The following is a 26,782-nucleotide window of genomic DNA, read 5'->3' as shown; positions in this document are numbered from 1 at the left end:
GATTTTTGCCAATGTTCAAAAGTAAACAAATGATGTCATTTTCCAATAAATGTCCAAGTAGCCATTCTAATATGCAGTCATGAATGGGTTGACATTATTTATACAATTATTGCAATATTGCAGTAGTCTGCATAACAGTGAATCTTCTATTTTTTGTTTGAATAAAAATTCAAAATAGACAGCAAGAGTAATATCAGAGGGGCCTGGAGACATGACTGATGAACAAAGAAAATGTTATTTTAGAGCCAGGAATGTCTGCATTGTTCATTCTGGACCCTATTTTGAAATTGTCATATTTAATTTTCGTGAAATTGGCCAAATTGCAAATTTCTGACCACGTTATTGGGTAGTTGAAATCGGTGAATGGGCAGCTTCTTGTACTCAGTCAATATAAAAAAATGGAGTTCTAAAGAAATAGCTATGAGTTTGGTCGACTGGAACAATGGAATTAGCCAAAAATAGAGCTCAAAGTGGGCGAAATCGCCGATTCGTAAATATCACCGAGGTCGTTAACTTCACGAGAACGTAATTCCATCAGTTGTCCATCAAATTTCATTCTTTTGGTGTCATTACAATCAGGAAAAGATTCTCTATTATTTCATAAGAAAATTTTTTTTATTTTTTTGGAAATTTTGTGACGCCAGGAGACACCTCAGGATTTGGGGTTGCGACAGTCAAGGGGTTAAAGGAGGGGTTTGGGATATTGGCAGTTTGGAGGGCTTTGTTGTGTATCTTTATACATATATGCTTCTAAACTGTTGCGTTCTGAGCACCTCTGCAAAAACAGTGATTATGTGTGAGTGAGGTGAAAGTGTTGAATGATGATGAAAGTATTTTCTTTTTGGGGATTTTCTTTCTTTTTGGGTCACCTTGCCTCGGTGGGGGACTTGTTAAAAAAAAAAAAAAAAAATTACACCAAATTCATTGATAGCTAAGGTTATTCAAACTTTTTGTTACTGTACTATATTTTTTGGTGGCGTTTTTGTGTGGCAACCAAATGGTTGACTGTTCATGTACATGAACTGGAAAAGCATAAACATGATTCATGATGAGAGAAAAATTAGTTAAGAGTGTAATCATTACAGTATTTATATTAATTTTGTTAAATTTTTGTTTCTTCTTTGTGTAGAACTACCAGCAGAAGAGGGCAAGTCCCTCCTTGAGTTGATCCTGGAGCAGTTTGATGATCTACTTGTTAAAATTTTGTTAATGGCTGCAATCATATCATTTGTAAGTATTGTATTCATTTAGTACTTAGTGTATTTTCTTAGTGTTATCAAGGCGGTGAATTTTATCATATACATACATACATTAGAAACCCAATTAATGCGTGGGTACTGTCCTGGAAATCATTGCTGTAACAGAAGTAGTGTTAACTGAAGAAAATAGGGCTACATTTCTGAGACCTCCAAAAATACCAACTTAGTTTTCTTAAATTTCGTAAATCATCAGACATAATAGTTTGTCTTGCTGTACATTAAATAACAAAAAAAGGCACAATACCGTGACTGGAATGATACACAAATAACCCACACATAGAAGAGAGGAGCTTACGGCGACGTTTCGGTCTGACTTGGACCATTTACAAAGTCACACTAACCAGAAGTGGAGGAGGATGGCTATATATAGGCAGGAAGAGGTGGTGGTGGTGGTAGTAGTGGTGGTAGTAGTAGTGGTGGTAGTGGGGAATTAAAGAGGAGGAGCCAGTCAAATACAAAGAAAGGGGAGCACTGCAAGGGAGCTAGGTGCCCACAGAGGGAGAGCAAGTGCACAGAGGTGGGGGGAAGGGGAAGTGAAGAAATAAATAATGAAGGAACAGAAACACGCAACAGAAGAAAGACAAAAAAAGAAAGAGGAAAGGGGAAAAGAGAGAAGAAGAAAAATAAGGAATCAGGTTAAGTCATGGATGTTCTGAAGTTTGGAGCATTTTACAATGTAGTGGGAGAGGAAGGCATCTACAGAGATGAAGCCAGGACTAAGATTCATACAAGGAAAGCTGTGTATTAGAGAGGATTCAACTAGACGGCGACTGTTAGAGTTGGAAGTAGGGAAGACAGTTTTAGCGGAAGACCAGTCAATAGGATGGCTGTGATCTCTGACGTGACAGAACAGAGCATTGTTAGTGTCGGCAAGCCTAACACTATTTTTGTACTCCCTAAGTCTGTCAGAAAGAGATTGGCCAGTTTCTCCAAAGTATTGAAGAGAACAGGAGGAGCAAGAAATAGAGTAGACACCAGGAGCATCTGTAGAGGGAGGAGAGGTATGAACGAGATTAGTGCGAAGAGTGTTAGTCTTTGTACTACTACTACTACTACTACTACTACTACTACTACTACTACTACTACTACTACTACTACTACTACTACTACTACTACTACTACTACTACTACTACTACTACTACTACTACTACTACTACTACTACTACTACTACTACTACTACTACTACTACTACTACTACTACTACTACTACTACTACTACTACTACTACTACTACTACTACTACTACTACTACTACTACTACTACTACTACTACTACTACTACTACTACTACTACTACTACTACTACTACTACTACTACTACTACTACTACTACTACTACTACTACTACTACTACTACTACTACTACTACTACTACTACTACTACTACTACTACTACTACTACTACTACTACTACTACTACTACTACTACTACTACTACTACCACTACTACTACTACTACTACTACTACTACTACTACTACTACTACTACTACTACTACTACTACTACTACTACTACTACTACTACTACTACTACTACTACTACTACTACTACTACTACTACTACTACTACTACTACTACAGCCAGCAGTAACATCCTGGTTGATCAGGCTCTGATCCACCAGGAGGTCTGGTCACAGAACGGGCCGTGGGGGCGTTGACCCCCAGAACTCTCTCCAAGTAAACTACTACTACCACTACCTCATCCTGCTCCACTTCTGGTTAGTGTGACTTTGTAAGTGGTCCAAGTCGGACCGAAACGTCGTTGTAAGCTCCTCTCTTCTATGTGCGGGTTATTTGTGTATTGCTGCACATTGTAATTGTCATTGCTGGGTTATCTGGAAATGTGTGGAGAGGTTATATACTGAAGCTAGAAGATGAGTTAAGAAGGCAGAGATGCAGTATAATGTGATCCTTTACTGTACATCCAACTAGGCCTAGTTGGATGTACAGTAGTTAGGTTTATAATAAAATACTGGCCTACTAGCAAGTTTTAGGTCAGTCCTCTTCCCTCCTGAACCATGCTTGAACTGGCATGTTTTCATGTCCCTTCCTTGGTATGCTCTAGGTTGTGTGGGAGTGTGTAGTTCTCAGGGGAGGGGGGGTGTTATGGGCAATGGAAACAACAGTAGCAGCCTGGTTGGACAGACCCTGATTCATGGCAAGGCCTGGTCACAGACCGGGCTGCAGGAGTGTTGACCCCTGAAACAGGTATACCATTCCTACTAATATACAACTGTTTTACTATACCTTTGTTTTCCTAAAAAAACAGGGAGCACTACAACAGGTCTATTGGCCCATGTTGGGCAGGTCCTTCTCAAACCTGACTGTATTTTTGTCCAACCTCACACTTTCTAAATAAAGGACTGCACTAAGCCTACTAGCCCATGCTAATACAGGTCCTACTCTATTACTAAACCATTGCTTTGCTTCCGGGAAGAGGGCCCTGCAGCAAACCTACTGACTCGTGCTATGCAGATCCTTCTCTTACCCATTCAAACATCTCTATTGCTAAACCAATGATTTTTGTAAATAAGAACAAGGGAGTAGTACAATACAGAACATAAGTATTTTTAACGTTTTCATCCTTTCATTATAACATTTTTTTTTACGTGAGCCATTTTGTTGCTGATCATCAGACTTATTCACATTTTTAGGCATAGACACTGTACCACCATTACATATTACAATTTTGCCTTGATGTATATTATAATCCCTATTTTCAGCATTTTCTTATGTATATAACAGTATCTGAAGATTGAAGTTTGAGTGCCAGTAAAGTATGCAAATTTTCTCATTGATACTGCATAAGAGTTTTCAGTGTTACTTTTGTCAGTAATGATAAAAGGTGAGAAGATATTCCTAAAACCAAGTTTAAAAGAAAGTTCTGCCAGGTAGTATACACATGTACACTATTAAATTCCACATGCAGTAAATAGATATTCTGATTTAGCTTTTTTTCTTCTCTTGCAGGTGTTAGCTTGCTTTGAAGAAGGCGAAGAAACCGTTACTGCATTTGTTGAACCCTTTGTTATTCTTCTCATCCTTATTGCTAATGCTATAGTTGGTGTATGGCAGGTGGGTATCTTTGTATTTCTCGTATCTCTAAAAGTATGTCTTGCTGTGGCAAGCATTACTGGCAATAGAAAATATGTTACAGTTGACATATAAATGAATGTTTTAAAATGTAATTTCTCTACCATCTTTGTTTGCAAAGAAAATTTGGTTGCATTCATATATACTATCTGTAAGTAAACTGTGTATTGTATAGAGATATTGAAATGTAGTGTTGCATAAGTTTTAACTTATGGAATGAACAAAGTTGCCAGAGGATCCAAAATGGGGACTGTATTAGAGTATAAGAAGGCTGATGCATTTGTGTGTGTCAAGAAGGGTATTTGATAACGGTGATGAAGAGTTTAGTGGCATTTGACATGTCATGTCTGAAATCTCTGTGATGTGGCATACAGAGAATAAGGAATGAAAAAGTTAGGCGTGGTGGTTTGGAAGGTACAGTATAATGTAGTATACACAGTGAGCAGAAGATGAGCTCTTTAGGTGATTTGGTTATTACAGTAAATAGAGCAAGATGGGTTAAGAGGGGTGTATAAATATGCTATAGGAGTTAACAAAGAAGGAGAGTATGAAAGGTATTGAGAGATAGGGATCAAAGCATCCAGTAATCATGTGCTATCTGAAATTTGATATTCTGTTGAAGTCAAAACTTGGTAACATCTGTGAATAGAGGCAACCAGTTAGCTAGACTGGAGTTTTGAAGGTGAAAATTACAGTGCCTGTGCTTTTCATGTCATGTTGGGAAGTTGAGTTTTGTGTCAAGCCTGGCCTTAAATATCTGCTCCTTTAGAAAGCTCTGAGGTACAGTAGTAAGGGATGGAGAATTAGTTTTCTTCTTTGGTTGGAAATGTTTGATGCATTAAAAACTTAAAAAAAAAAAAAATATTTTTTCACTTCAGGAACGCAATGCAGAGTCTGCCATCGAGGCCTTAAAGGAGTACGAACCAGAGATGGGAAAGGTGATACGTGCCGGCAAACTTGGTGTACAGAAGATACGTGCAAGGGAGATAGTGCCAGGAGATATTATTGAAGTATCTGGTGGGTTATTTTTTGCTTATCTTTGTAAACACTTTAAAAATTGTAAAAATGTTCTGGAATTTTGATGTTAAATATTTGACTAGCAGCACTGATATAAACAGTTATGTGAATATGAATTTGGGTTTTAACCCTTTGACTGTCGCAAGCCCCTTTCTGAAACTGTCATTCTATGTCAAAAAATTTTTTGAAAGAAAAAAAAAATTTCCTTTGAAATGATAGAGAATCTTTTCCCGATGGTAATGACACCAAAAGTACGAAATTTGATTGAAAACTTACGGAATTGCGCTCCCGCGAAGTTAGCAATCTTGGCGATACATACACATTGGCGATTTTGCCGACTTTGAGCCCTATTTTCGACCAATTCCATTGTTCTAGTCGACCAAACTCGTAGCTATTTCTTTAGAACTCCATTTTTTCTATCAAGTGAGTACAAGAAACTACCCATTTACTGATTTCAATTACCCAATAAAGTGGTCAGAAATTGGCAATTTGGCCAATTTCACACAAATTAAAATAGATGCCAATTTCATAATAGGGTCCAGAATAAACAATGCAGACATTCTTGGCACTAAAATAACATATCCTCTGTTCATTAGTCACGTCTCTAGGCCCCTCTTATATTACTCTTGCTTTCTATTTTGACTTTTTATTCAAACAAAAAAATAGAAGATTTACTGTTATGCAGACTACTGCATTATTGTAAAAATGGTATAATATCAGTGCACTAGTGAAAGAATATTAGACGCCCCAGTTGATGTGTATTGGATATGTGGTGTGATTTGCTTACTCTTGAACATTGGTAAAAATCAGACATTTCCGCTACATTGAGCTCAATTTCAAGGTTGTTTTCATCGTGAAACTAATCAAAATCATCTCTAGTTCTGTATTATGTTTTCCATTCTATTAAATGAGACCAAGAAAATGAGAATACAACCATAAATACTATTTGAAAATACACTTCAAAGTCGGCGTTGTAATCCAAAAACACGGTCAGTTTTTTTTCTCATTATGCACTGTGTGCTGGAGGATTTTTTTTATGCAGTTCACACTGACCACACAGACCCATTCTCTCACATGTGGGCCTACCAGCTTTCTCCTGCTTGATTTGATGCCACTAGAATTATTGAGTATATATATGTCTGAAACACTGGCTCGTAAGTCGTATATATGCAGCTGAAACAGTCATAGGGTTAAACATTGAAGGAAGGAAGAGGCTGGAGGCAGGGGCAGTGTGAATATTATATAGAGAGCTCAAAACTTGGAGGTTAGGTGTGGAGTTGGAGTTACCAAAAACTATAGTTCAGGAGACTGAAGAAGGTTTATCAAGGTGGTTTGGGCACTTAGAAATGATGAAGCAAAAATAGGTTGACTAGGGGGCTATATAAATCTGGGGTGGTAGAAAAGAGGGGTGTAGGGATCATCCCAAGAAGGAATGGATGGAGGAGTAAAGGAGACTTTGAGTGCTAGGGATTTGAACATCTAGCAGGCTTGTGTGAACATGTTAGATTGGAGTATTGTTGGGTTATGAGAAAGCTAACATGAAGGGATTTGTGGAAACTGAGTCCTGGAGGTGGGAATATAGTGCCTGCACTCTTTGGAGGGCCATTTAAACTGTGATGTCATCATGCTTAGGGCAAGGCAGTGAATCAGTGACAGTATACAAACATTGCCATTTTTATATTACAGTTGGTGACAAGATTCCTGCTGATATGCGATTGATTAAGATATATTCCACTACCTTACGTATTGATCAGTCCATCTTGACTGGAGAGTCCGTGTCTGTCCTTAAACATACTGATATTGTTCCTGATACTAAGGCAGTCAACCAGGTGAGTTTTTGTAATTTCTTGCCTTATAGTAGTGAAAAATGTAATGATATTTTTATATTACAAAAAATTATTGTTAATTCACTGCATATACAGATGAAAGGAATCACTGTCTGATGATTCTGGAAGATGGTTATTGAGTGGATCACTAATTATTATCTATGATCTAGTAGGGATGTTGAGTGCAATATATATATTTTTAATGAAATTTCCAAATAAGAATGAATTAGAAATGATAAGCTTTTAAAAGTGTTGGAGTAAGCCAGAATTATGTAGGAGCTCTACACAATTCTAACTTACTGAGACAAGTTTGGGCATATTGTTGATGAAGTCAAACTGGCTAAGGAGACATTGTCCTTGATGGCAGGTTTTCCTGTTAATATAATTTTGACAGAAACCAAAAAAATAGGAAATGAGCTACAATATCTTACAGTAGATAAAAGTTTGGTGATATACCTAAAATTCTTTTACTCGTACAATAGTTACAGTAAACCATTGTATCTTATATTTTTCAGTCATGTCTTTCTGAGCAGTTAATATTCATGACAATAGTGATCTCAAATGACTTGTTTATTTAGTGTGAATGCCTAAAAGTTATTTCTTTCAGGACAAGAAGAATATTCTTTTTTCTGGTACCAATGTTGCAGCGGGCAAGGCTCTAGGGATTGTTATTGGTACAGGACTTGGAACTGCCATAGGTAAGAATGGATACTGTGTCATCTAAAAATTTTCCACAAAACTTAGATAAATGTGGCTATAAATGAAGCATGAGGTTTTTCCTTCCACAGTAAAGGAAATGTTAGAATGTGATAGGTCATAATAATTTTTATTATTGCTTTTATTGTTGTTATTTTAAAAAACATTGGCCTGCTCCCACCTATGTAAGGCGATCCCGAAAAGGGGAAACACGTTCACTGTTGTTCATTCATTACTGTCTTGTCAGAAGCATGCTGACATGACAATTTAGAAGACTTTCCGACTGCAACATCTCCACCCCACCTTTAGAGGGCAGGTGGCACTATACTTCCCCACTCCAGGACTCACTATTTTTTATAGTCATCCTACCTTGGTGAGAAATAGCTGATGAGGATGTTGCAGTTTGGAAGGTCATTTGAATTGTGATGTCTGGTCTCTTCTGGCAAGACATCTACTGAATGAATGATGGTAAATGCTTCCTTATTTTTATGGTTGCCATACCTTGGTGGAAGATGATAGGTATGTTAATTGTACTATCAATATCTATAAAATTTCATAGTTTGTGTTTGTTACAGGTAAAATTCGTACTCAGATGGCAGAGACTGAGGATATCAAGACTCCTTTACAACAAAAGCTTGATGAGTTTGGTGAGCAGTTATCCAAAGTTATATCTGTCATCTGTGTTGCTGTCTGGGCTATCAACATTGGACATTTCAATGATCCTGTTCATGGTGGATCATGGATCAAGGGTGCTATTTATTACTTCAAGATTGCTGTGGCCCTGGCTGTTGCTGCCATTCCTGAAGGTCTCCCTGCTGTCATTACTACTTGTTTGGCTCTGGGTACTCGCCGTATGGCCAAGAAGAATGCCATTGTCAGATCTCTTCCCTCTGTTGAAACTCTAGGATGTACTTCTATCATCTGCTCAGATAAGACTGGTACACTCACCACCAACCAGATGTCTGTCTCTCGTATGTTCATTGTGGATAAAGTTGTTGGAAATGACTGTTCACTACTTGAATTTGAAATTAGTGGCTCTACTTATGAGCCTAATGGAGACTTATACCTGAATGGTGCTCGGGTAAGAGGCTCTGATTTTGTAGGGTTGGAGGAACTAGCTACTATATCCTGTATGTGCAATGACTCTTCTGTTGATTTCAATGAATTCAAGAATGTGTTTGAAAAAGTTGGTGAAGCAACTGAGACTGCCCTAATAGTTTTGTCAGAAAAGATCAATCCCTACTCCTTGTCTAAATTTGGTGTTGATCGCCGCTCAGCTGCTCTCATATGTAAGCATGATATGGAATCAAAATGGAAAAAAGAATTTACTCTAGAATTTTCAAGAGATCGCAAATCTATGTCATCCTACTGTGTTCCTACCAAGCCTACTCGCCTTGGAACAGGACCCAAAATGTTCTGCAAAGGAGCTCCTGAGGGAATACTTGATCGCTGTACCCATGTACGAGTTGGTAGTCAGAAATTCCCTCTTTCTGCTGGAGTAAAAGAGAAGATTTTAGCAGTCACCCGTGGTTATGGAGGAGGACGTGATACACTCCGCTGTTTAGCTCTAGCCACAATTGATAGTCCATTACCCTTTCATCAATTGGATCTTTCTGATTCCAGCAAGTTCCATGCTTACGAAGTTGATATGACCTTTGTTGGTGTGGTAGGCATGCTTGATCCACCTCGTAAAGAAGTTAGAGATGCTATTCGACGATGCCGTGCTGCTGGTATTCGTGTCATTGTTATTACAGGAGATAACAAAGCTACTGCTGAAGCTATTTGCCGCAGAATAGGAGTTTTTGGTGATAATGAGAATTTGACTGGTCTTTCATACTCTGGCCGGGAATTTGATGATCTCAGTATTGCACAGCAGAGAGCAGCCTGCATGAGAGCTAGACTTTTCTCTCGTGTGGAGCCCTTCCACAAGTCAAAGATTGTTGAATATCTTCAAGGAGAGAATGAGATCTCAGCTATGACTGGTGATGGTGTGAATGATGCTCCAGCTCTGAAGAAAGCTGAAATTGGCATTGCTATGGGTTCTGGAACAGCTGTGGCCAAGTCTGCCTCTGATATGGTACTTGCTGATGACAACTTTTCTACCATTGTGGCTGCAGTTGAAGAGGGCCGTGCAATTTACAACAACATGAAACAGTTCATCCGCTACCTGATCTCTTCTAACATAGGTGAAGTGGTATCTATCTTTTTAACTGCTGCTCTTGGCCTTCCAGAGGCTCTTATTCCTGTCCAACTCCTATGGGTCAACCTGGTGACTGATGGTCCTCCTGCTACTGCCCTAGGCTTCAACCCTCCAGATTTAGACATTATGGATAGACCTCCACGTAAGGGCGATGAGTCCCTTATATCTGGTTGGCTTTTCTTCAGGTATATGGCTATAGGTTTCTATGTAGGTTTTGCCACTGTTTTTGCTGCATCGTGGTGGTTTATGTATGACCCTACCGGACCTCAAATCACGTATTATCAGATGTCCCACCACCTTTCATGCTTAAGTGATCCAGAAAACTTTGAAGGATTGGACTGCAGCATATTTGGTCATCCAGCTCCTATGACGATGGCCCTGTCTGTACTGGTCACCATTGAGATGTTGAATGCTCTTAACAGGTAAACTGTTTTTATTTTTTAAATTGTTGCACATAATTGTTACTTGTACATTATTGTTATATAATTGTTACTTGTTATGAAAAAGAGGATAAATAAGTATACAACATATGATATAGCATGTAATGAAAGTAGTTTGTTAGATTATGTATTGGTGGATAAAAGGTTGATTGGTAGGCTTCAGAATGTACATGTTTATAGAGGGGCAACTGATATATTGGATCATTATTTAGCTGTAGCTACAGTTAGAGTAAGTGGTAGATGGGACAAAAGAAAAATGGCAACAAGAAGTAAGAGAGAGGTTAAAGTGTATAAACTAAGGGAGGAGGAAGCTAGGGTGAGATATAAGCAACCATTGGCAGGAAGGTGGGCTAGTGCAAGTATGAGTAGTGAGGAAGGGGGGGTTGAAGAGGGTTGGAATAGTTTTAAAAATGAAGTATTAGAATGTGGGGCAGAAGTTTGTGGCTATTTGAGGGTGGGTGCAGGGGGAAAGAGGAGTGATTGGTGGAATGATGAAGTAAAGGGTATGATAAAAGAGAGAAAGGTAGCTTATGAGAAGTTTTTACAAAACAGAAGTGTTATAAGAAGAGCAGAGTATATGAGAGTAAAAGAAAGGTGAAGATAGTGGTGAAAGTGCAAAAGGAGAACAGTTGATGAAGTGGAAGTGGCACTGTCAAGAAATTTTGATGAAAATAAGAAAAGGAACAAATGGATTTGTCAGTTAAAAACAGAGCAGGGGAGTTAGTAGATGGGGAGATGGAGGTATTGGGTAGATGGTGGGAATATTTTGAGGAACTTTTAAATGTCAATAAAGAATGGGAGGCAGTAATTTCATGCACTGGTCAGGGAGGTATAACATCTTTTAGGAATGAAGAAAAGCAGGATGTGAGTGTGGGGGAGGTGAAAGGGGGTAAAGCAGCTGGAGCTGAGGGGATCATGACAGAAATGTTAAAATCTGGGGGAGATATAGTGTTGGAGTGGTTAGTATTTTTCTTTAATAAATGTATGAAAGAGGGGAAGGTACCTAGGGATTGGCAGAGAGCATGTATAGTTCCTTTATATAAAGGGAAGGGGGACAAAAGAGATTGCAAAAATTATAGGGGAATATTTTTACTGAGTATACCAGGAAAAGTGTAGGGTTATTATTGAAAGAATTGGAGGTAAGACGGAGAGTAGGATTTTGGATGAGCAAGGAGGCTTTAGAGTGGGTAGGGCATATGTAGATCAAGTGTTTACATTGTAGCATATATGTGAACAGTATTTAGATAAAAGTAGGTCTTAGACAGGGATGTGTAATGTCACCATGGTTGTTTAACCCTTAAACGGTCCAAACAGATCGACGTTCAAATTTGTAGTACTACAAAAGTAGATCTACTTTTTCTTACATATTTTCAAATATATAAAAAAAAAATGTAGATAAAAGTTTTTTACACGTTTTCAAATGTAAAACAAAAAAGAAGATTACATTTTTTTTACATTCAGATGTTGAAAAAACGTATATATACGTTTGGGCCATTTAACCCTTACATGGTCCAAACGTATATATACGTTTTTTCAACATCTGAAAGTATGTAAAAATATGTAGATCTTTTTTTTTTTGTTTTACATTTGAAAATGTGTAAAAAAAAATTTATCTACATTTTTTTTGTTATATTTGAAAATATGCAAAAAAAAAGTAGATCTACTTTTGTAGCACTACAAATTTGAACGTCGATCTGTTTGGACCGTTTAAGGGTTAAGGGTTAATATATTTATAGATGGAGTTGTAAAAGAAGTAAATGCTAAGGTGTTGGGGAGAGTGGTGAGATTAAATTATTGGGAATAAAATACAAAATGGGAGTTGACACAGTTACTTTCTGCTATGATACTGTGCTTATGGGAGATTCTAAAGAAAAGTTGCAAAGGTTAGTTGACGAGTTTGGGAGAGTGTGTAAAGGTAGAAAGTTGAAAATGAGCATAGATAAGAGTAAGGTGATGAGGGTATCAGATATTTAGATAAAGAAAAATTGGATATCACATTGGAGAGGAGGAGTATGGAAGAAGTGAATGTTTTCAGATATTTGGGAGTTGACGTGTCAGCGGAAGAGTTTATGAAGGATGAGGTTAACCATAGACTTGATGAGTGAAAAAAGGTGAATGGTGCATTGAGGTATGTGTGGAGACAAAAAAACATTATCTATGGAGGCAAAGAAGGGAATGTATAAAAGTATAGTGGTACCAACTCTCTTATATGGGTGTGAAGCTTGGGTTGTAAATACTGCAGTGAGGAAGCAGTTGGAGGCAGTGAAGATGTACTGCCTAAGGGCAAAGTGTGGTGTAAATATTATGCAGAAAATTTGGAGTGTGGAAATTAGGAGGTGTGGAGTTAATAAAAGTATTAGTCAAGAGGGCTGAAGAGGGTTTGTTGAGGTGGTTTGGTCATTTAGAGAGAATGAATCAAAGTAGAATGACATGGAGAGCATATAAATTTGTAGAGGAAGGAAGGCGGGTTAGGGGTCATCCTCAAAAAGGTTGGAGGGAGGGGGTAAAGGAGGTTTTGTGGGTGAGGGGCTTGGACTTCCAGCAAGCATGTGTGAGCGTGTTAGATAGGAGTGAATGGAGACAAATGGTTTTTGGGACCTGACAAGCTGTTGGAGTGTGAGCAGGGTAATATTTAGTGAAGGGATTCAGGGAAAGCGGATATTTTTATATAGCCAGACTTGAGTACTGGAAATGGGAAGTACAATGCCTGCACTTTAAAGGAGGGGTTTGGGATAGTGGCAGTTTGGAGGGATATGTTATATATCTTTATACACCTACCATCCGAATTACGACCTGCTCGACATACAACGACTCGACTTATGACCGTGTTTTTTATGCCAAATTTCTGGGAAATAAACAAGTGTTTGTGTTGTACACAGTGTTTATCCTAAACCTTACAGCATAAAATACAGTACTAACAACATAAAAAGTAAAGTAAAACATGAAATACTAAAATAAAACAATAAAATAAAGTCATTACAAAAATGTGATGTTGATATTCAGTAGTAAAGTTCGACTTACGTCCATTTCAACTTACGACCGGTTTCTTGGAACCGAACTCGGTCGTAAGTCGGATGGTAGGTGTATATGCTTCTAAATTGTTGTATCTGGGCACCTCTGCAAAAACAGTGATGATGTATGAGTGAGGTGAAAGTGTTGAATGATGATGAAAATATTTTCTTTTTGGGTCACCCTGCCTTGGTGGGAGATGGCCGACTTGTTGAAAAAAAAAATTGTTACTTAAAAATTAAGTAATGATTACAGAAGTAGTATTGAATTTTTACCCCTTAACTGTCCATACGTAGATCTATGTTCTCTTGCCTAACGCTCCAAATATTTTGAAAAAAAAAAAAATTGAAATGAAGAGGACTTTTTTTTACATTAAGTAATGTTAAAAAAACATTTTAGAGTCAGTAATTACAGAGATATAAGGCTGCAAAGTCAGCACCTGTCGCTCATCTGATGCCAACATGAAGCACTGCCACTGGCAGATGTGTTGCCAATATACCTTTTTTCTCATTTTTTCTTTAATTCGTATAATTTTTGTTCTGATAATGACAATTTGTAGTAGTATTTGTGATTTCATAGTTAATCTTTGTTCTGACACTAATATTAGGTACTGAAATAGTACTCAAGTAGTCATAAACACCTGGTGGATGAATTTGGTAGGGTATGCAAAAGAAGAAAATTGAAAGTGAATACAGGAAAGAGTAAAGTCATGAGGATAACAAAAAGATTAGGTGATGAAAGATTGGATATCAGATTGGAGGGAGAGAGTATGGAGGAGGTGAATTTTTTTTTTTTTTTTTATTATCACACCGGCCGATTCCCACCAAGGCAGGGTGGCCCGAAAAAGAAAAACTTTCACCATCATTCACTCCATCACTGTCTTGCCAGAAGGGTGCTTTACACTACAGTTTTTAAACTGCAACATTAACACCCATCCTTCAGAGTGCAGGCACTGTACTTCCCATCTCCAGGACTCAAGTCCGGCCTGCCGGTTTCCCTGAATCCCTTCATAAATGTTACTTTGCTCACACTCCAACAGCACGTCAAGTATTAAAAACCATTTGTCTCCATTCACTCCTATCAAACACGCTCACGCATGCCTGCTGGAAGTCCAAGCCCCTCGCACACAAAACCTCCTTTACCCCCTCCCTCCAACCCTTCCTAGGCCGACCCCTACCCCGCCTTCCTTCCACTACAGACTGATACACTCTTGAAGTCATTCTGTTTCGCTCCATTCTCTCTACATGTCCGAACCACCTCAACAACCCTTCCTCAGCCCTCTGGACAACAGTTTTGGTAATCCCGCACCTCCTCCTAACTTCCAAACTACGAATTCTCTGCATTATATTCACACCACACATTGCCCTCAGACATGACATCTCCACTGCCTCCAGCCTTCTCCTCGCTGCAACATTCATCACCCACGCTTCACACCCATATAAGAGCGTTGGTAAAACTATACTCTCATACATTCCCCTCTTTGCCTCCAAGGACAAAGTTCTTTGTCTCCACAGACTCCTAAGTGCACCACTCACTCTTTTTCCCTCATCAATTCTATGATTCACCTCATCTTTCATAGACCCATCCGCTGACACGTCCACTCCCAAATATCTGAATACGTTCACCTCCTCCATACTCTCTCCCTCCAATCTGATATTCAATCTTTCATCACCTAATCTTTTTGTTATCCTCATAACCTTACTCTTTCCTGTATTCACCTTTAATTTTCTTCTTTTGCACACCCTACCAAATTCATCCACCAATCTCTGCAACTTCTCTTCAGAATCTCCCAAGAGCACAGTGTCATCAGCAAAGAGCAGCTGTGACAACTCCCACTTTGTGTGTGATTCTTTATCTTTTAACTCCACGCCTCTTGCCAAGACCCTCGCATTTACTTCTCTTACAACCCCATCTATAAATATATTAAACAACCACGGTGACATCACACATCCTTGTCTAAGGCCTACTTTTACTGGGAAAAAATTTCCCTCTTTCCTACATACTCTAACTTGAGCCTCACTATCCTCGTAAAAACTCTTCACTGCTTTCAGTAACCTACCTCCTACACCATACACTTGCAACATCTGCCACATTGCCCCCCTATCCACCCTGTCATACGCCTTTTCCAAATCCATAAATGCCACAAAGACCTCTTTAGCCTTATCTAAATACTGTTCACTTATATGTTTCACTGTAAACACCTGGTCCACACACCCCCTACCTTTCCTAAAGCCTCCTTGTTCATCTGCTATCCTATTCTCCGTCTTACTCTTAATTCTTTCAATTATAACTCTACCATACACTTTACCAGGTACACTCAACAGACTTATCCCCCTATAATTTTTGCACTCTCTTTTATCCCCTTTGCCTTTATACAAAGGAACTATGCATGCTCTCTGCCAATCCCTAGGTACCTTACCCTCTTCCATACATTTATTAAATAATTGCACCAACCACTCCAAAACTATATCCCCACCTGCTTTTAACATTTCTATCTTTATCCCATCAATCCCGGCTGCCTTACCCCCTTTCATTTTACCTACTGCCTCACGAACTTCCCCCACACTCACAACTGGCTCTTCCTCACTCCTACAAGATGTTATTCCTCCTTGCCCTATACACGAAATCACAGCTTCCCTATCTTCATCAACATTTAACAATTCCTCAAAATATTCCTTCCATCTTCCCAATACCTCTAACTCTCCATTTAATAACTCTCCTCTCCTATTTTTAACTGACAAATCCATTTGTTCTCTAGGCTTTCTTAACTTGTTAATCTCACTCCAAAACTTTTTCTTATTTTCAACAAAATTTGTTGATAACATCTCACCCACTCTCTCATTTGCTCTCTTTTTACATTGCTTCACCACTCTCTTAACTTCTCTCTTTTTCTCCATATACTCTTCCCTCCTTGCATCACTTCTACTTTGTAAAAACTTCTCATATGCTAACTTTTTCTCCCTTACTACTCTCTTTACATCATCATTCCACCAATCGCTCCTCTTCCCTCCTGCACCCACTTTCCTGTAACCACAAACTTCTGCTGAACACTCTAACACTACATTTTTAAACCTACCCCATACCTCTTCGACCCCATTGCCTATGCTCTCATTAGCCCATCTATCCTCCAATAGCTGTTTATATCTTACCCTAACTGCCTCCTCTTTTAGTTTATAAACCTTTACCTCTCTCTTCCCTGATGCTTCTATTCTCCTTGTATCCCATCTACCTTTTACTCTCAGTGTAGCTACAACTAGAAAGTGATCTGATATATCTGTGGCCCCTCTATAAACATGTACATCCTGAAGTCTACTCAACAGTCTTTTATCTACCAATACATAATCCAACAAACTACTGTCATTTCGCCCTACATCATATCGTGTATACTTATTTATCCTCTTTTTCTTAAAATATGTATTACCTATAACTAAACCCCTTTCTATACAAAGTTCAATCAAAGAGCTCCCATTATCATTTACACCTGGCACCCCAAACTTACCTACCACACCCTCTCTAAAAGTTTCTCCTACTTTAGCATTCAAGTCCCCTACCACAATTACTCTCTCACTTGGTTCAAAGGCTCCTATACATTCACTTAACATCTCCCAAAATCTCTCTCTCTCCTCTGCATTCCTCTCTTCTCCAGGTGCATACACGCTTATTATGACCCACTTCTCGCATCCAACCTTTACTTTAATCCACATAATTCTTGAATTTACACATTCATATTCTCTTTTCTCCTTCCATAACTGATCATTTAACATTACTGCTACCCCTTCCTTTGCTCTAACTCTCTCAGATACTCCAGATTTAATCCCATTTATTTCCCCCCACTGAAACTCTCCTACCCCCTTCAGCTTTGTTTCGCTTAGGGCCAGGACATCCAACTTCTTTTCATTCATAACATCAGCAATCATCTGTTTCTTGTCATCCGCACTACATCCACGCACATTTAAGCAACCCAGTTTTATAAAGTTTTTCTTCTTCTCTTTTTTAGTAATTGTATACAGGAGAAGGGGTTACTAGCCCATTGCTCCCGGCATTTTAGTCGCCTCATACGACACGCATGGCTTACGGAGGAAAGATTCTTTTCCACTTCCCCATGGACAATAGAAGAAATAAAAAGAACAAGAGCTATTTAGAAAAAGGAGAAAAACCTAGATGTATGTATATATATATATGCATGTGCGTGTCTATGAAGTGTGACCAAAGTGTAAGTAGGAGTAGCAAGATATCCCTGTTATCTTAGCGTGTTTATGAGACAGAAAAAGAAACCAGCAATCCTACCATCATGCAAAACAGTTACAGGTTTTTGTTTCACAGTCATCTGGCAGGACGGTAGTACTTCCCTGGGTGGTTGCTGTCTACCAACCTACTACCTATAGGAGGTGAATGTATTCAGATATTTGGGAGTGGACGTGTCAGCAGATGGGTCTATGAAAGATGAGGTGAATCATAGAATTGATGAGGGGAAAAGGGTGAGTGGTGCACTTAGGAGTCTGTGGAGACAAAGAACTTTGTCCTTGGAGGCAAAGAGGGGAATGTATGAGAGTATAGTTTTACCAATGCTCTTATATGGGTGTGAAGCATGGGTGATGAATGTTGCAGCGAGGAGAAGGCTGGAGGCAGTGGAGATGTCATGTCTGAGGGCAATGTGTGGTGTGAATATAATGCAGAGAATTCGTAGTTTGGAAATTAGGAGGAGGTGCGGGATTACCAAAACTGTTGTCCAGAGGGCTGAGGAAGGGTTGTTGAAGTGGTTCGGACATGTAGAGAGAATGGAGCGAAACAGAATGACTTCAAGAGCGTATCAGTCTGTAGTTGAAGGAAGGCGGGGTAGGGGACGGCCTAGGAAAGGTTGGAGGGAGGGGGTAAAGGAGGTTTTGTGTGCAAGGGGCTTGGACTTCCAGCAGGCATGCATGAGCGTGTTTGATAGTGAATGGAGACAAATGGTTTTTAATACTTGACGTGCTGTTGGAGTGTGAGCAAAGTAACATTTATGAAGGGGTTCAGGGAAACCGGCAGGCCAGACTTGAGTCCTGGAGATGGGAAGTACAGTGCCTGCACTCTGAAGGAGGGGTGTTAATGTTGCAGTTTAAAAACTGTAGTGTAAAGCACCCTTCTGGCAAGACAGTGATGGAGTGAATGATGGTGAAAGTTTTTCTTTTTCGGGCCTCCCTGCCTTGGTGGGAATCGGCCAGTGTGATAATAATAAAAAAAAAAATGTCTGTCTGTTTATCTATCTATCTGTCTCAGAGTTGCTCATGAACCAGCTGATATTTCACACAATCACTATCTACAAGCACAGTATAGCACTTTGTCTGGATTTTTTGGGTTATCCTAGGGAATTTACACTATGTATAATTGTAATTATGTATGTGTTCCTGTGAGATAGAGACAGATATAGAGACAGAGATGGACAGAGATAGATACAGACAGACAAACGGAGATAGAGATAGCCAATCAGCCGGCCAGCCAGTCGCCGGCTAGTCAGCTGGCCAGCCAGCATGCCGAAATTACAGTTCCAGAATTGTTTCTTTTTGCTTAGGGCATAGGTTATAGGACTTTCTGGCAAGATGACACTTTTCTTTTAAAAGGGGAGAGTTAATACAGCATGACATCAGTGAATCCTTGGTGTTTGCAGCGCTGTTTGCTCTAGCTGGTGCTTAATTGAACTGGTGCTCCCACAAGGTACTAAGTGGTCCCAGATTTTTTTAATACAGCTCACACCGAGGGGTAAGACCCATTCTAGGCTGACCAGGCATCTTAGGCCAATCGTGCCAAATTTGGAGGAAGGAAAAATATAACGTAGATCTACGTTTGGAGCACTAGTGGTTAGAATGTAGATCTAGATCTACGTTTGGACAGTTAAGGGGTTAAGTACTGTAAACTGTAATATTACACTTATAATCAATTGCTTGTATGTTATAAATCTGAGACTAATACTAAATTTATATCTCATATGGTGAAAGAAACACACTCATACTTCTGATTTGCATACCTCTTATTGACAGGGTTGTAGAATGGGTACAGGTGTGCATGTGTATAAGCTTGCACATGTAAACATTTGCATATGTGAATGTATATATTTGTACTTTTATTTTTTATGGGCCTCTGATAGCCATCATGTACTCAAGTGTGAAAATATTTGATGACATGTTCTATCCAGATTGTCAGTATCCCAAACCTCTTCTTTAAAGTGCAGGGATTGTACTTCCCACCTCCAGGACTGAAGTCTGGCTAACTGGTTTCCCTGAATCCCTTCACAAAATATTACCCTGCTCATACTCCAACAGCAGTTGTCAGGTCCCAAAAACCATTCATTTCCATTCACTCCTCTCTGGCACACACACACGCTTGCTGGAAGTCCAAGCCCCTCACCCACAAAGCCTCCTTTACCCCGTCCCTCCAACCTTTTCAGGGATGATCCCTACCCAGCCTTCCTTTCCTTACAGATTTGTACATTGTCCAAGTCATTCTACTTTGTTCCATTCTCTCTATATGGCCAAACCACCTCAACAGCCCCTCTTCAGCCCTCTGACTAATACTTTTAGTAACTCCACACCTCCTAATTTCCACACTATGAATTCTCTTCATAATATTTACATCACACATTGCCCTTAGACACTACATCTCCACTGTCTACAGCTGTCTCCTTGCTGCAGCATTTACCACTCATGCTTCACACCCATATAAGAGTGTTGGTATCACTAAACTCTCATACATTCCCTTCTTTGCCTCCATGGATAACGTTCTTTGTCTCAACAGATACCTCAATGCACCACTCACTGTTTTTCCTTCAGTTCTCTGGTTAATCTCAACCTTCATAAACCCATCCGATGAAAAGTCAACTCCCAAATATTTGAAAAAATTTGCTTATTCCATACTCCCTCCCTCCAATGTGATATCCAATTTTTCTTTATCTAAATCCTTTAATACCCTCATCACCTTACTGTGATCTGTTTTCACTTTCAACTTTCTACCTTTACACACACTCCCAAACTTGTCCACTAATCTTTTGCAACTTTTCTTTAGAATCTCCCAAAAGCACATTATCATCAGCAAAAAGTAACTGTCAACTCCCATTTTGTATTTGATTCCCCATAATTTAATCCCGCCTTTCTCCCCAACACCCTACCATTTACTTCTTTTACAACCCCATCTATAACTATGTTAAACAACCATGGTGACATTACACATTCCTGTCTAATACCCACTTTTACTATCATAAAAACGCTTTAGAGCATTTAGTAATTTACTACCCATTCCATACACTTGCAACATCTGCCACATTGCTCTCCTATTCACTATCATATACCTTTTCTAAATCCATAAATGCAATGAAGGCTTCCTTACCTATATCTAAATACTGTTCACATATATGCTTCAATGTAAACACCTGATCTACACATCCCCTACCCATTCTAAAGCCTCCTTGCTCATCTGCAATCCTGCTCTCTGTCTTACCTCAAATTCTTTCAATAATAACTATACACTTTACCAGGTATACTCAGTAAACTTATTCCGCTATAATTTTTACAATCTCCTTTGTCCCCCTTCCCTTTATATAATGGAATTATACATGCTCTTTGCCCATCTCTAGGTACCTTCCCCTCTTTCATACATTTATTAAAAAAATACAAATCTCTCCATCACTACAACTCCCCCTGCTTTTAACGTTTTGTATTGATCCTGTCAGTTCCAGTTGCTTTACCCCCCTTTCATTCTGTGATGCCTCACACACCTTCCCCACACTCACATCCTGCTCTTCTTCACTCCTAAAAGATGTTATACTTCTCTGGCCAGTGCATGAAATTACTGCCTCCTTTTGTTCATCGGCATTTAAAAGTTCCTCATAATGTTCCCGCCTTCTACCCAATACCTCCAGCTCCCCATCTACCAACTCCCCTACTCTGTTTTTAACTGACAAATCCAATCGTTCCCTAGGCTTTCTGAACTTGTTTATCTCACTCCAATTTTTTTTCTTATTCTCAGCAAAATTTCTTGACAGTTCATCTCCCACTCTATCATTTACCTTTGAAGAGTTTTGAGAGTTTATCTACTCTCTGAGCCCGGTCATGGGCCAGGCTCTCCTTTTGTGCACTCTCACCACTCTTCACCTTTCTTTTACTCTCCATATACTCCAACTTTCTTATATCACTTCTGCTTTGTAAAAACCTCTCATAAGCTACCTTTTTCTCTTTTATTGCACCTTTTACCTCATCATTCCACCAATCACTCCACTTTCCTCCTGCACCCACCCTCCTATAGCCACAAACTTCTGCCCCACATTCTAATACTGCATTTTTAAAACTATTCCAACCCTCTTCAACCCTCCCACTACCCATCTTGCACTAGCCCACCTTTCTGCCAATAGTTGCTTATATCTCACCCTAACTTCCTCCTCCCTTAGTTTATACACGTTCACCTCTCTCTCTTACTGTTGCCATTTTCCTTTTGTCCCATCTATCTCTTTTTATCCACCAATACATAATCTAACAAACTACTTTCATTACGTGCTATATCATATCTTGTATACATATTTATCCTCTTTTTTTATAAAATATGTATTACTTATTACCAAGGCTCCCAATTTTTCATTACCCCTGGCACCCCAAATTTACCTACTACTCCCTCTACAACATTTTTACCCACTGTAGCATTGAGATTCCCAACCACAACCATACACTCACTTGGTTCACCATACACTCACTTGGTTCAAAACTCCCCACACACTCAACATTTCCCAAACTCTCTATCCTCTAAACTTCTCTCTTCTTTAGGTGCATAAACACTTACTATAACCCACTTTTTACATCCAACCCTTTTTTTACTCCACATAATCCTTGAATTTATACATTTATATTCTTTTTTTTTCCTGCCATAATTTATCCTTAAACATTATTGCTACTCCTTCCTTAGCTCTAATTCTGTTAGATACCTCTGACCAAATCTCATTTATTTCTCCCAACCGAAACTCTCCTATCCCCTTCAGCTTTGTTTCACTTACAATCATCTCTTTCTTATCATCACACTACAACTATGCATGTTCAAACATCCCATTTTGATGGTTTTATTTTCTTTTTAGTAGGCTATACGGGAAAGGGGCTACTAGCCCATTTCTCCCGGCATTTTAGTTGACTTTTACATCATGACATACGGAGGAAAGATTCTTATTCCACTTCCCCATGGATATGAAAGGAAAAGTAATAAGAACAAGAACTACAAAGTTAAAATCAAAGAAAACTCAGATGAATGTGTATACTTAAATGTGTATGTATATGCATGTGTAACATGACCTAAGTGTAAGTAGAAGTAGCAAGACGTACCTAAAATCTTACATGTTTATGAGACAGAAAAAAGACACCAGCAATCCTGTCATCATGTAAAACAAATACAGGGTTCCATTTTACACTCGCATGGCAGTACGGTAATACCTCCCTGGGCGGTTGCTTATTACCAACCTACTACTACTAAGCTATTGTATCTGAGCACCTCTACACAGACAATGATTATATATGAGTGATGGTGAAAGTATTGAATGATGATGAAAGTTTTTTCTTTCTTTTTGGGTCACCCTGCCTCGGTGGGAAACGGCCGACACGTTAAAAAAACAGAAAAGGTTCTATCCAGTTGCTTCTCTTTCTGTCCCAGGAAAAAAAAAATAATCCCTTTGGATCCCATGAGGCAAGTAACCAGGCCTGGCAAGACATTTGAGCTAGCCTCCATATGCCTCTGTTAACCTTGCTGGAAATAAGTACCTGAGTATTGGTCAATCATTGAGTTGTTGCCAGGAAAATGGTCAGATACTGCTTCAAATATGTGAGGAATTCACACTCCCTCATAGTGACCTAAGCACTCAATGTTTGGGAGAATTAATAAAGCTGTTCACTTAGAAAATGAATGCTGCAGCAAGACAACACTGACATAAGGAATGGCTGCAAGACATGATAAGTGGTTGAGGCTCTACTCCATATGGAATATATTATTGAGGTTTATTACCAAACTACCTTGCTGTTAGTATTATGCCATTTGGCTATGAGCACTATAGAGCTTTTTTTTTTTTCTCTTCACCTGTTTCCAAAAAAAAAGTTTTTGTTACTATGAACATAGTGTGAGTAATTGTATAAATCTTATTGTGTATTTTTACAGCTTGTCTGAGAACCAGTCGTTACTTGTGATGCCTCCCTGGTATAACCTGTGGTTGCTGGCAGCAATGGCCCTCTCCATGATACTACACTTCTTCATCTTGTACTTTGACATTCTTGCAGTAAGTTTGGATATAATAAAAGGGGTGATATAAGCTATTTATATGTACTGTAGCTTAAAGAACAAAAAGGCACAATACCGTGACCAGAACAATACACAAATTATCCGTGCATAGGAGACTGAAATGTCGTTATAAGTTTGTCTCCTATGTGTGGGTTATTTGTATACCATAGCTAACTAAAAATTAGCCCTTTGATTAATATTTGAATTAATTGTAAAGTATTTATTATTTTGTTACTTTTAAGATATTATTTAATAGGATGCAGATAAGTTAGATATGTAAAAGTAATTTTGTTTACAAAAACTATCCACTTTAAAGGACTGCAATATTTAGCATTCTAAATTAAAGAAATGGAAAAGTTTTACAGAGTTTGAAAATGGAAATAGTAAAGGTGAAGTGCATGAAATGAGTTGCAATTAAAGCATTCTCCTCTTATTTATAATTTGTTGGAGAAGTAGAATAGATGAAATGATAACTAACATGTTAATCTTTGTCTTTTGTACAGGTAGTATTCCAAGTACAGCCGCTTTCTGTAGCACAGTGGATCGCAGTGTTAAAAATATCTTTCCCTGTCATTATAGTTGACGAAACATTCAAGTTCTTTTCTCGTAAGTATGCTGATGGAGAGAATCCACTGTTCTCCTGCCACTGGATTGTACTAGCCTGGGCTCTGTACATCACATACATTAAAATTTATTTCTTTTAACACCAGTCACCTTTAAGTAATTAAATTGCTAAGAAGTATACTCTACAGTTATTGTATGGTATATGAACATCAGATGAACATTATTTTAGCCCTTGATACAAATCTTGCCTGAAGGTAATTAAGGTTATTACTGATGGGCTATAATGAGGTTTTTCTCATTTTAATTGGCAAAATTGTTTCCAGTTGCCAATGCAAGGTACAAGTTTGAAAGGTTTAGTGCGTGTGAAAGGATTGTTGCTGTAGGTCCATAAGTACTCCAGTCGTAAGCATTATCTCCTATAACAAACCTGGTTTTCAAGATGTGTGTTGGACTGAAAACACTTGAGTGCAAGTTAGTCGTGTCTCAAATGATGACTTATAAAATCAGACTTTCAAATGTTGTGGCTTTTTTTTTTTTTTCTATCAGGACAGTAATATAACACCTGAATCTTGGATACTGGCTTATGAAGATGTGAGAAGTATTTGTTGCAGTGTTTGTATATTTTTAAGTGACAATTTTTTTTTTATGATACTGAGGTTATGAATTGTCTTTGATTCCTAACTATCATTACTTCCAGTGAAAAAAACATTTATTATGGTGAGCAGATTTAGAATATAGAAAATGCAATGTATTGGGTTTCCAGTATGTGTATGCAGTAGATTTCATTGATGTATAGATACTTTTATGGATTTAGTATGAACTCTAGCTAGCTCTCCTACTGATGGGACATTCCAAGCAGGCATAATGTGTTATGCAGTGTTGATGTGATGGAGATTTATTATGGTAGTAAACACAAGTCATTAATTATTACAGTAGGCAGTTTCTTCATGAACTTAGTTACCTGACATTTTTTTTGGGGTCTTTAATCAGGCCATCTCATTTTAAATCCAGTGTCTGTCCTTGAATCTGCTTCATTTTATACATTCTAATACATATTGTGCAGATATACTTTAATGATCTGACATTAAATAATTCATGTTTGAGCTCTGAAATATCTAGCATAAATTGTTTGTTTATTTTGAAAGTAACTTAAAACTAGAATAAGCATTTCCCGGGGCTGGAGTTGTCAGCCATACCAGCCATATAAATACTAGGTCTCATAACTATATATTTGATAAACTTAATGGTGTAAATTGATGATATTCATATTTTTGCATGTAGTACTTATAACTTGCTTATTTTTCATTTTAAGATCTCCAGCGCTTACATATTTATTAAATATACTAAGAGGTATATTTTAATATAGGTATAGAAGAGTGATACTTAAATTTAGAAATGAGATTGTCATAAATTTTACATGTTCATTTAACAAGTGTGTATACTAGAACAACTGGATGCTTCAAGAGACTTGAGAGTTTTCTAGTCATGACATAAAAAGAAGATTTGACTTTAGATTTTGATGCTATACTGACTAATGCACATTTAAAGCACAAAATCCTTCCCCAAATAAGAAGTAGGTTGTAATTCTGTTTATTTTTTAGGATTTTACAGATAAATAAGTTTGATTGTCCAGATTTACATCTTATGCTTCTGAGACCATTAATGTATTTGATAGTCTCTCTGTTTAGCAGTTCCTGTGTAATAATGAGGCGAGTTAAAAAATATAGAGATCGTCGATTATCTGGTAATTGGTAGTTTTTGTTCTATCTGGCACCTAGGCAGATGCTGCGAAAAAGAAGTGTGCATAGCAAAGGGACCATTAAAAAATATGATCATCTGGTTTGGGTATAAAGGCAGAATATGTAGAACAAACTTTCAATTGGTCTCTCTTTACCTCAGGGTAAAGAGAGACTCAGCATGCTGCTTATTTTTTTATTGAAAGTGATTTATTACACCAACTTTAACTTTCCTTGTTAGTTCAATTGTTGCATTGTGCCCCTTGGCCTAGACCTCCACACAGCCTTTTGGCACTTCGTGACCTGTACATGTTGAGTGTATTACATGATTAATAATAATAATAATAATAATAATAATAATAATAATAATAATAATAATAATAATAATAATAATAATGGGAGCAAGGGGTTAGTAACCCCTTCTCTTGTATAAATTACTAAATTTTTAGGTCACCCTGCCTTGGTGAGATACATCTGGTTTGTCGACAAAATAATAATAATAATAATAATAATAATAATAATAATAATAATAATAATAATAATAATAAACCCTGAGCAAAAATATAATCCTAATAAAAGCTCATTCTATTATTATTTTTTTTTATTATCACACCGGCCGATTCCCACCAAGGCAGGGTGGCCCGAAAAAGAAAAACTTTCACCATCAT

General features: G+C 38.2%; 1 protein-coding gene across 2 annotated transcripts in view; it reads left to right on the top strand.

Moving 5' to 3' along the window:
- LOC128700543 (calcium-transporting ATPase sarcoplasmic/endoplasmic reticulum type) overlaps nt 1-24,937 on the top strand; it is a 34,294-nt gene extending 9,357 nt beyond the window's left edge. For both annotated transcript variants that reach the window (XM_053793806.2, XM_053793805.2), the window contains exons 3-10: nt 1,130-1,230; nt 4,232-4,336; nt 5,233-5,371; nt 7,058-7,200; nt 7,805-7,895; nt 8,469-10,515; nt 23,695-23,812; nt 24,318-24,937. In XM_053793806.2, the coding sequence (XP_053649781.1) occupies nt 1,130-1,230; nt 4,232-4,336; nt 5,233-5,371; nt 7,058-7,200; nt 7,805-7,895; nt 8,469-10,515; nt 23,695-23,812; nt 24,318-24,518 (2,945 nt within the window). In that variant the 3' untranslated portion in view covers nt 24,519-24,937. The remainder of the gene's footprint in view (nt 1-1,129; nt 1,231-4,231; nt 4,337-5,232; nt 5,372-7,057; nt 7,201-7,804; nt 7,896-8,468; nt 10,516-23,694; nt 23,813-24,317) is intronic.
- Nucleotides 24,938-26,782: the final 1,845 nt, after the last annotated feature.

The sequence above is a fragment of the Cherax quadricarinatus genome, chromosome 65, assembly GCF_038502225.1.
Source record: "Cherax quadricarinatus isolate ZL_2023a chromosome 65, ASM3850222v1, whole genome shotgun sequence".
Lineage (NCBI taxonomy): Eukaryota > Metazoa > Arthropoda > Malacostraca > Decapoda > Parastacidae > Cherax > Cherax quadricarinatus.
This window is presented reverse-complemented; position numbering and strand designations above follow the sequence as displayed.